At 37.7% G+C, this 11,617-nt stretch overlaps 1 protein-coding gene across 1 annotated transcript; it reads right to left on the bottom strand.

The window, feature by feature from the left end:
* Window positions 1–517: 517 nt before the first annotated feature.
* LOC135089390 (uncharacterized) lies at window positions 518–4,072 on the bottom strand. Its single transcript, XM_063984954.1, has 4 exons — window positions 4,037–4,072; window positions 3,809–3,871; window positions 2,564–2,770; window positions 518–614 (listed from the first exon to the last, which is right to left on the bottom strand). Exons 1-4 carry the CDS (start codon window positions 4,070–4,072, stop codon window positions 549–551), a joined length of 372 nt encoding a protein of 123 aa, XP_063841024.1. The 3' UTR covers window positions 518–548.
* Between the last annotated feature and the right edge of the window lie 7,545 nt (window positions 4,073–11,617).

The following is an 11,617-nucleotide window of genomic DNA, read 5'->3' as shown; positions in this document are numbered from 1 at the left end:
TTAAGAGACTGATGTCCATTGCAACTTTAACTTTCCATCTTCATCATTCATGTTTCAAGCAATACAGAAAATTTTTCTTAACAATGGAAAGTGGAGCTTGACTGAGTTATGGTGCCACAATAGCAAGATCACATGGCATTATCTAAGGTTATAAGAATGTCATCCATCCAATCAAGTAATTCCAGAGTGGAGACTGAACTCAAGCTTTCAACTACAAGCCAAGCACTCACACAGACCCATCCACCACCTTCATTCAGTGATTCTTTAGGTACTACAAGACAATGTCCTGTGCTAAGACCCCTCTCATGTCTTGACCACAGGATAACTACATGTAGTTATTATTCATATTAAAAGACATACTTAAGTTTAAGATATCTATATTTAAAGTGAATTTCAGTCATAACTGTCTTAGCTCAAAGAGAACCATATGCCACACAGACACATTACTGATCTTCCCACTAATCCATCCACTCAAATAGGAAATCTTGGAATAAAATTGCATCAGGAAAACAAACAGTTAACGGATCACTATAATTAGAGCCAGACAATTACAGGCGCCTGCCCCTGCGGCCACCCTTCCTGCGTGTGCTGTCTGAGGGCACTGGCGTCACATCCTGCAAACAAAAAAAGACGCTTCAAACACCACTTCCCTCACCATCAGTTTAATTCCTTCAATTAAGAATAAAGGAATGAAAACTTCACAGGCTTATATCTAAAAATTACTATCCATCTGTATAACAAGATTACATTATTGCAGGAAGACCAGTGGGGAGATACAAGAAAACCTGGAGATGGTGTGTTGAGAAAAAAAACATGAAAAGGAACATCAGAGAAGATATACTCTACAGCCACAATAAAAAGTGGCAGATAAATTCCAACCAATCCCCCAAGGAAAATGATGGTCACTGCAAAGGAACAAAGCCCCACACACAAACAATCTCAAAGATAAAATCAAAATCCTCTTACTTATCTTGGAAAGATTAAATAGAAAATGGTGAGATATAACACCAATGCAAGAATGCATGAAAACATTTGTAAGACGGTGGAGTTTCATGAAAAGAGGATGGTAAAACTACAATAAAAATCACTTATGAGTTAAGTTACAAATAAATATAGTCTCTGGACCTGCCATCAGATGTACAAAAGGAGCCATAGACAACTGAAAATAATGTACATAAAGGCAAGTTAAAATATTCAATAGTTATGAGGAAAGTCAGAAGAGTGAGAAGATACAAAGATGGAAGAACCGAATATGAAGACTTAAATTCCAGCTGTGACTGGGTTCTAAGGAATAAATCTAAATCAATATATAAACTATGTAAAAGGAAGATGAAAAAACTGCATAAACATCTCAATTCCTATGTTCAACAACACAACTAAAGACCACAAATATGAGATAGTACTGGACCACTGGAGGGAATTTTGTGGTGTATTAGAAAACACCTTTCATATCAATATCAGAATACACAATTCATATATTTTAAGGCTCAAATGTATGATCACTGATATTGTAAATAATACATATAATTATTCATGTGCAAATAACTTGCTCTGTGTTGGTATCAAAAAATGTGGCCAATTAGGTTCTTATTCTCCACACTACACCAGCACACTGCACTTTGTCAACACACCCAGCCCTCAACTTGTTTCATGCTGGAGTGATCTGGTCTCTCTACACACCAGACAAGCAATCAGCTATGGGACACATGTAGGCAGGCATCTTGAATCACTATGGCCTTAGCTTGGATTTTGTTTAAAAGGATCATACACTGACAATGGGATTAATTAAAGCCGATAAAAAATCAAAGACCAAGAACTGATTACCAGCTGCACCATATAAGTAATATTTTGCTATGAATAATATGCCTTGATAACCTGACTCAAACAGTTCTTGCATTAGCATGTTCTAGAATATTTCATTAGGATGGTACTCTAAAGCAAATCCATTAAAGACTGAGGGAAGATTATACTGATCTATCAATGTTAATTTTAAGAAATTGAGAAATACAGCTTACATGAAATGTAATATCAGATTATGTTAAGCCCTAAAATACATTTATCAATATACTGTTGAACACAGGAATTTGATAAACCCATAATTCATCTAGGAATTAATGTTCCAAAGTTTCATGAAGGGCCACAAGAAGAATGTAGCCATTACTGAGAAGCTGTGGTTTATTCTCCCTTCTTGAGTTACACTGAGCACAATGAATGTACAGGTGTCTTTTGAGGAGGGAAAAGCTGAGTGCAATATGTGTTGGTGCAGGAGACACCATTCAAGAGACACAGATGATGATCATGACCCTTGTAGAGGTATATATTAAAAAAAAAGGGAAGAATTACAAATAGAGGAGATAGTACAGAGAAATGTAAATGGAAGAAAACAATCAAAATATAAGATGAAATTACATGCAATAAACAAGAATAAAACAGACAAAGGAAAAAAAATCAAGATAAAATCTGAACTGTCAGGCAGCAATTAATGTTACTTAACAGGTATTAGAATATTTACTGAGGAAAATGTACTAGACATAACAGGAGTAAAGACAGGCACAACACTCACCTCAATACGTCCAATCTTCATGCCGGCACGGGCCAGAGCTCGCAGGGCAGACTGGCCACCGGGTCCTGGCGTCTTGGTCTTGTTGCCGCCCGTGGCACGTATCTTGATGTGCAGGCAGGTGATGCCCAGAGTCTTGCACTTCTCAGCAACATCCTGAGAAAGAGATACATTCTTGATGCTCTGCTGTGTTTCACTCCTAAGAAAACATCACTACAAGCCTTAACATTCTAAACATGTCCTGCAACATTACCTGCCTAAAGATTGACACTTATTAAACATTTAGCTCTGTTAGTCAGTAGTTTAACTTGCTGGGTGACTTGTTTAGTATGATTTAATTTACTTTCACACAGTCCATCTCTCAGCCTGAAATATCCACTATAAGTGTGATAAATCAGGGCAGAGTAAGACAGCCATAATAGAAAACTACAGAGAATTCTGTCCACCTTCCTGAGGGAGGTCAAAACAAAAGTATCAGAGTATATAGACAGGCAAACACCTGACATATTTCAGTGCACTCTTTCTGTATAGTTTTATGAAGAATCTTGTGTTAAATGTACTGGAAAAACTGGAGTCATGCATTCTTGAGGGATGGATCAGCCTGACCACCTAGCTACCTGCCACAACCATGGAGGATGTGTCATAACCAATTACCAGCAACTTAAGTACCATCCACTCAAGACTCTTTTATCCATCATGCAACAATATCTGACACCAGCAACTCGGCTGTATTAAAACGTTATCTGTCCTTATGATACATTATCCAACAAAAGTTCTGGCACTTATTTGTGTGCGAGATGCAATACAACAATCCCTCCAATATCTGTCCTGATCCATGCACAGCATGTCGAGGTATTTCAAGTCTGATTAATTTTTGTAATTTACTGGACATCAGTACACAAAATGTTTTTGTACAGTATTCTCTACATGTACAACAAATTTTATGACATTTCTGTCTTATGGAGATTTTCTTCAACCTTATTCCTGTTTTTGTCCTATACCTTCTACAATAAAGAAAGCTAGCATGTGCTCCATGGTGGGAAGCAACAAGTGACAGAATGGCAGAGATGTGAAGATGACCACGAGTTAGTGGGAACAAGGAAGAGCTGCTGTTGTGTGGGTGTATAGAATAATACCAAAAGAGAGAAAGACAATTCAGAGAAAAATTACAGCAGATATATACAGCATATCTGAACATACAGATTATTCATGTGGCTGCTTACTACAACACTACTACCAGCAGTTTACCTGTGAGATGGGGAGAGGAAGGTCAGTGTAATAGTATGCAGTGACCACAATGGCACTGTTGCCCTGTGAAAACATAAAGAAATTGGGTGTCTAACTACAGCCAGTGTCACACTATATAGTGCTACTGTTGCTGCAACCTAAGATTATACAAAACTTTAATATAATCTTTGGTTAAAATGGTGTTGCTGCATTGCAAAAAACACATGAACAAATGAGATATCACACTACTGTGGCACAGCTGCATTCATCACAGTGCTGCATCATGCTGCCACATCACACCAGTGTTACGTACTTAACAATGAAAAATACACTCCAATTACAAGTTTTTGAAAATGTTATTATGTTTCTCGATGACGATTTTTTTCTTTTTTTTTTTTTGCATGCGGCTTAGGTTTTTGGTATGTAATAAGCTCAAAAACACTTAAAAAACACGTTTTCCTTAGTGTTGTTTTGTTGTTCAAATCAAGTGATTTCCAAGCTTTATATCGATTTAGTGTCTAAACACTCCAAAGACACGTTTCTGGAAACATCGTTTCATTTCCTCATAAAAGTTACTCTGCATGCATTTTTGCGTTTTCTATGTAACAAGCTCATAAACACATAAAAAACTTGTTTTTGGCAATTTTATTCTGTTTCTCCATAAAAAGTGTTTTATTATTCTGTTTTTCCATAAAGGGTGTTTTTCATGCATTTTACCTTCTTGGTACGTAAGAAGCTGAAAAAAAAATTCAAAAGACACGTTTTTAGCAAAGTAGGTTTTTTTTCATGTATATGTGTACATGAACTTGTTAACCACAAAACAGTAAAAAACATGAAAACTTCCCTGTACTGGAAAAGCAAGACAACATTCCCCAAAAAACTTATTTTTGGGGGTATTTTTCAGCTACTAACGTACAAAAACGCTGAAATGCTTGCAAAATACCCTTCATGGAAAAAACAAATAACCTTACCAGAAACTAGTATTTCATTTTATTTCTTAAGCTTGTCACGTACAAAAGTGCCAAAATGCATGCAAAGTGCACTATATATGGATACGAAAGTACATTACGAGAAACGTGCAGTATGAGTGTTTTCAACTTATTAGGTACTAAAACGCTAAAGCGAATGAATAGCACTCTATATGGAGAAACAAAAACGCTAAAATGCATGCAAAGCATTATATATGAGGGAAAATACGACACTTCTAGAAATATGTTTTTTCAGTGTTTGTAAGCGTATTAGGTACCAATATGCTAAAAAGCAAGGAAAAAACCATACATGGGAAAACAAAACATTACAAAAAAGTTTTTTCATTGTTTTGAGCTACTTACATGCTAAAACGCAAAGGCGCATGCAAAACACCTTTTATGGAGAAACAGCAAAACTTGTATTTTTAATGTTTTAATATAATTACGTAAAAAATTCAAAATTCATGTAAAGTTCCCAATATGGGGAAACGAAAAGACATTACGAGAAACGTATATTATAAGTGTTTTACACCTTATTAGGTTGAAAAATACGAAAATGCATGAATACCACTCTATATGGAGTAACAGAGCAACATTACTAAAAACGTGTATTTTGTTTGTTTTCACAATGTTATGTACCAAAACGTCGAAATTCATGCAAAGTTCAATCTATTGGAGAAACGAAACGAAATTTCCAGAAACGTGAATTTTGAGTGTTTATGAGCGTGTTAGGCACCAAAACTCTAAAAAAATAAAAATGGAAAGCATCCTTCCTATATGGGAATACTAAACAAAATTACAAAAAAAAATAGTATTTTTTGTGTGTTTTTGAGCTACTTCTATATCAAAACGCTTGAACAGACGCAAAACACGCTTTACGGAGAAACAGAATAACAATACAAAAAATATATATATATTTTCAGTGTTTTTGAGGTATGTAAGTAGAATAACGCCGAAATGTATGCAAAGTTCCCTATGCCGGGAAACGAAGACATTTCGAGAAACGTGTATTATGAGAGCTTTTCAGCTTTTTAGGTACCAAACACAAAGGCATCTTAATAGTATTCTATATGGAGAAACAAAACAACACGAATGAAAATATATATTTTGAGTGGTTTTCATATTATTAGGTACAAAAGCGCAAAAATACATGCAAAGACCTCTAAAAGACGACACAAAACGACATTACAAGAAACCTATCTTTTGAGAGTGTTTCTACGTGTTAGGCACCAAAACACTAAGAAGTATGAAAAGAGCACTATGTTGGAAGGGAAAAAGAAATAACCAACAAAGTGACTATTCACGTGTTTGGAAGTTTTTAAATTTTATACTGTATCACAACGATAAAACATGCAAAACACCCTTCCTGCAGAAACATAAAACATTACCAAAAACGTGCATTTTCAGCGATTTTTGAGCTTGTTATGTACAAAAGCATCAAAATGCATATAAAGTACCCTATATAAGAAAACGAAAAGGTATTAAAAGAAACCAGTATTATAAGTTTTTTTTTTTTAGCTTATTAGGTACCAAAACAATAAAACGTATGATTTGCATTCTGTATTGAGAAAACGTGTATTTTAAGTGTATTTAGTGTTGGTAGGTATCAAAACGCCAAAATGCATGCAAAGCACCCGATATGGGGAAAATAAACGACATTTCCAGAAACATGTCTTTTGAGAGTTTATGAGTGTGTTAGGCACAAAAAGCTCTTAAAAAGCATGGAAAGTACCGTAAATGGGAAAACATTGTTTTGAGCTACTTACGTACCAAACCGCTAAGACGGTTGGAAAACACACTTTATGGAGAAACTCAACAGATTTACCAAAAACATGCATTTTGAGAAATTTTGCGCCTGTTACGTACAAAAACGATAAAATACATGCAAATAACCATAAAAGGGGAAAAGAAAACTTTAAAAGAAACATATATTTTGAGTAGTATTGAGCTTCATAGGTACCAGAACACTAAAACGTATGAATAATACTCTATATGGAGAAACAGAACAAGATTAACCAAAACTTGTGTTTTAAGGCTTTTTTCACGTTATTAGGTACCGCAACGCGAAAATGCATGCAAAGCATACTATATGGGGAAAGGAAACATTTCCAGAAACATGTCCTTTCAGTGTTTATGAGCGTGTTAGGTACCAAGAAGCTAAAAACCAAGGAAAGCACCCTATAGGAGAAAACAAAAGATTACCAAAACTTTTAATTTCAGTGCTTATGAGCTACTTACATACAAAAACACTTAAACGCATCCAAAACGCCTTTTTTTTTTTGGAAAAACCTAATAACATTACCAAAAAAAGTATATTTTCAATGTTTTGAGCTTAACCAAAAAAAAAAAAAGTAACCAAAGGCATTATGAGAAACTTATATTAAGAGCGTTTTTGAGCTTCTCAGGTACCAAAACGCAAAAATGCATGAATAATACTCTCTTTGGAGAAACACAACAATATTAAATACCAAAACGCTAAAAAGCAACGAAAACTCTCTATTTGGAAAAGCAAAACATTACCAAAAGCGTGTCTTTTGAGAGTTTTTATAGCTAGTTACGTACCAAAACGCTAAAATGCATGCAAAGCACATTTTATGGAGAAACAGAATAACATTACTGCCTCCTCCTATAGGAGGAGGCAGTAGACACCTGCCGAAACGATAATTACTCCCAGTGAGGTCTAAAGCACTGTTCAGGGGGTGCTGTGAACTTATCATTAAACCCAGCTGTGACCTCACTGAACGTTTCCCTTTGTGTCTCACAACACAAGGGGGTAGTCACAGCCTGCCCTCTAAAGACAACTCTCTTCCTCCACACAAAACTACAAGCACCTAATAACACACACACCCTTCACTCAAAAAATTTTAAAATCATGGCGACTCCTACACCAGCCTCGGAGTCCCCATCTGGGGAGGGGACCATAAATGTCCCCAGGTCGGACTGCCTTTCCGTCGACGACCCTAAGTGTCTTGACACCCCCCTCAACTTTTTCTTCATTAACTTCTGCAACATTCGCGGTCTAAGATCTAATTTTCAATCTGTAGAACACCACCTCTCCTCTTCTAAACCTCATCTTCTTTTCCTCACTGAAACTCAGGTGTCTGAGGCAACTGACAGTAGCCCCTTTTCTGTTCCCTCCTACTTTCTCTATCCTCATTTTCGATCCAAAGCTGGATGCTGCGTTTATGTGCGCAATGACTTAACCTGCTCTCGTGCCCACGCTCTTGAATCTTCCGAGTTTTCCACCATCTGGCTACGACTACAGAGTCATTCTCATACTGAATTTATCTGTGCTGTATACCTCTCTCCTAACTCCTCTGACTATAAGAAATTCTTTGACTACTTAACTTCCAAAGTGGAGCACATTCTGACCCTCTTCCCTTTTGCAGAGATCTCCATTCTTGGAGACTTCAATGTTCACCACCAGCTTTGGCTTTCCTCTCCCTTCACTGACCATCCTGGTGAACTAGCCTACAACTTTGCTATCCTCCATGACCTAGAGCAATTGGTGCAACACCCTACTCGTATTCCTGACCGTCTTGGAGATACGCCCAACATTCTTGACCTTTTCCTGACCTCTAATCCTTCTGCTTATGCTGTCACCCTTTCTTCTCCGTTGGGCTCCTCCGATCACAATCTCATATCTTTATCTTGTCCTATCACTCCAATCCCTCCTCAGGATCCCCCTAAACGAAGGTGCCTCTGGCGTTTTGCCTCTGCTAGTTGGGGGGACCTGAGGAGGTATTTTGCTGATTTTCCTTGGAATGACTACTGCTTCCGTGTGAGAGACCCGTCTTTGTGTGCTGAGCACATAACAGAGGTGATAGTGTCTGGCATGGAGGCGTACATTCCTCACTCTTTTTCTCGTCCTAAACCTTCTAAACCTTGGTTTAACACAGCTTGTTCTCGTGCTATACATGATAGAGAGGTGGCCCACAAAAGGTACTTAAGCCTTCCTTCACCAGAATCTCATGCACTTTATATTTCTGCCCGGAACCATGCCAAGTCTGTTCTCCAACTAGCCAAAAACTCCTTCATTAACAGAAAATGTCAAAACCTTTCAAGATCTAACTCCCCTCGTGATTTCTGGCATCTAGCCAAAAATATCTCTAATAACTTTGCTTCTTCTTCTTTCCCTCCTCTACTTCAACCAGATGGCACCACTGCTATCACATCTATTTCTAAAGCTGAACTCTTTGCTCAAACCTTTGCTAAAAACTCTACCTTGGGCGATTCTAGGCTTGTTCCTCCCTCTCCTCCACCCTCTGACTACTTCATGCCACGTATTAAAATTCTTCGTAATGATGTTTTCCATGCCCTCGCTGGCCTAAACCCTCGGAAGGCTTATGGACCTGATGGGGTCCCTCCTATTGTTCTCCGAAACTGTGCCTCCGTGCTTGCACCTTGCCTAGTCAAACTCTTTCAGCTCTGTCTGTCAACATCTACCTTTCCTTCTTGCTGGAAGTTTGCCTACATTCAACCTGTTCCTAAAAAGGGTGACCGCTCTAATCCCTCAAACTACCGTCCTATTGTTTTAATTTCCTGCTTATCTAAAGTTTTTGAATCTATCCTCAACAGGAAGATTCTTAAACATCTATCACTTCACAACCTTCTATCTGATCGCCAGTATGGGTTCCGTCAAGGCCGCTCTACTGGTGATCTTCTGGCTTTCCTTACTGAGTCTTGGTCATCCTCTTTTAGAGACTTTGGTGAAACTTTTGCTGTTGCCTTGGACATATCAAAAGCCTTTGATAGAGTCTGGCACAAAGCTTTGATTTCCAAACTACCCTCCTACGGTTTCTATCCTTCTCTCTGTAACTTCATCTCAAGTTTCCTTTCTGACCGTTCTATTGCTGCTGTGGTAGACGGTCACTGTTCTTCTCCTAAATCTATTAACAGTGGTGTTCCTCAGGGTTCTGTCCTGTCACCCACTCTCTTCTTATTATTCATTAATGATCTTCTAAACCAAACTTCTTGTCCTATCCACTCCTATGTTGATGATACCACCCTGCACTTTTCCACGTCTTTTCATAGACGTCCAACCCTTCAGGAGGTAAACATATCACGCAGGGAAGCCACAGAACGCCTGACTTCTGATCTTTCTAAAATTTCTGATTGGGGCAGAGCAAACTTGGTATTGTTCAATGCCTGAAAAACTCAATTCCTCCATCTATCAACTCGACACAATCTTCCAGGCAACTATCCCCTCTTCTTCAATGACACTCAACTGTCCCCCTCTTCTACACTGAACATCCTCGGTCTGTCCTTTACTTATAATCTGAACTGGAAACTTCACATCTCATCTCTAGCCAAAACAGCTTCTATGAAGTTAGGTGTTCTGAGACGTCTCCGCCAGTTTTTCTCACCCCCCCAGCTGCTAACTCTGTACAAGGGCCTTATCCGTCCATGTATGGAGTATGCTTCACATGTCTGGGGGGGTTCCACTCATACTGCTGTTCTAGACAGGGTGGAATCAAAAGCTTTTCGTCTCATCAACTCCTCTCCTCTAACTGACTGTCTTCAGCCCCTCTCTCACCGCCGCAATGTTGCATATCTAGCTGTCTTCTACCGCTATTTTCATGCCAACTGCTCTTCTGATCTTGCTAACTGCATGCCTCCCCTCCTCCCGCGGCCTCGCTGCACAAGACTTTCTTCTTTCTCTCACTCCTATTCTGTCCACCTCTTTAACGCAAGAGTTAACCAGTATTCTCAATCATTCATCCCTTTCTCTGGTAAACTCTGGAACTCCTTGCCTGCTTCTGTATTTCCACCTTCCTATGACTTGAATTCCTTCAAGAGGGAGGTCTCAAGACACTTATCCACCAATTTTTGACCACTGCTTTGACCCTTTTAAGGGACTGGCATTTCAGTGGGCATTTTTTTTTATTAGATTTTTGTTGCCCTTGGCCAGTATCCTTCCTACATAAAAAAAAAAAAAAAAAAGTGTAATTTGAATTTTTTTTTTTATCTTACGTATAAAAAAAAAAAAGCAAAAATGCATGCAAAGTATCCTAAATGGCGATACGAAGAGAAATAAAAAGATACTTCATTTATCATTGTTTTTGAGATTCTTAGGTAGCAAAATGCACAAACGCATGTATAACATTATACGAGTATATGAAGAAACAGAAAACATTACCGAAAACGTATATTTTGAGTGTTTTTTCACATTGTTACGTAACAAAAACGCCAAATGCATGTAAATCTCCCAATATGGATAAAATAATGGACATTACGAGAAAGATGTATTATTAGTGTATTTCAGCGTCTTAGGTACCAAACGCAAAAACTATTTAGTACCACTGTATATGGAGAAACAGAACATTACCAAAAACGTTTATTTTGAGTGGTTTTCACAATTTTATGTACCAAAACGTCAAAATGCCTCCAGAGCACCATCTATGGGGAGATGAAACGACATTTCCAGAAACATGTCTTTTGGGTGTTGATGAACGTGTTAGGTACTAAAGTTAAAAAAAAAACATTGAAAACTACCTACTATATGAAAGAACAAGACAACCAAAAATTTTTCTTTTGGGTATTTTCAGCTACTTACGTACCATAACGCTGAGATGTATGCAAAACACACTTTGCATGTGGAAACGAAAAGACATTAGAAGAAACTTTTATAATGAGTGTTTTTTTTTTATTTCTTAGGTACCAAGACCTATTTGACGCATTGAAGAGCACTCTACATGGAGAAAAGAACAAAATTACCAAAAATGTGCTTTTTGAGTGTTTTTCACATTGTTAGGTACGAAAACACTCTATAAAGAGTGCTATTTATTGGTTTTAGCTTTTTCATACTTAACGAACTTAAAAAAAACTCATAATACACGTTTCTCGTTACGTCCTTTCATTT

The sequence above is a fragment of the Scylla paramamosain genome, chromosome 32, assembly GCF_035594125.1.
Source record: "Scylla paramamosain isolate STU-SP2022 chromosome 32, ASM3559412v1, whole genome shotgun sequence".
In the NCBI taxonomy this organism is placed as follows: Eukaryota; Metazoa; Arthropoda; class Malacostraca; order Decapoda; family Portunidae; genus Scylla; species Scylla paramamosain.
Note: the sequence above shows the minus strand (reverse complement) of the source record. Positions and strands in the feature narration are given on the sequence as shown.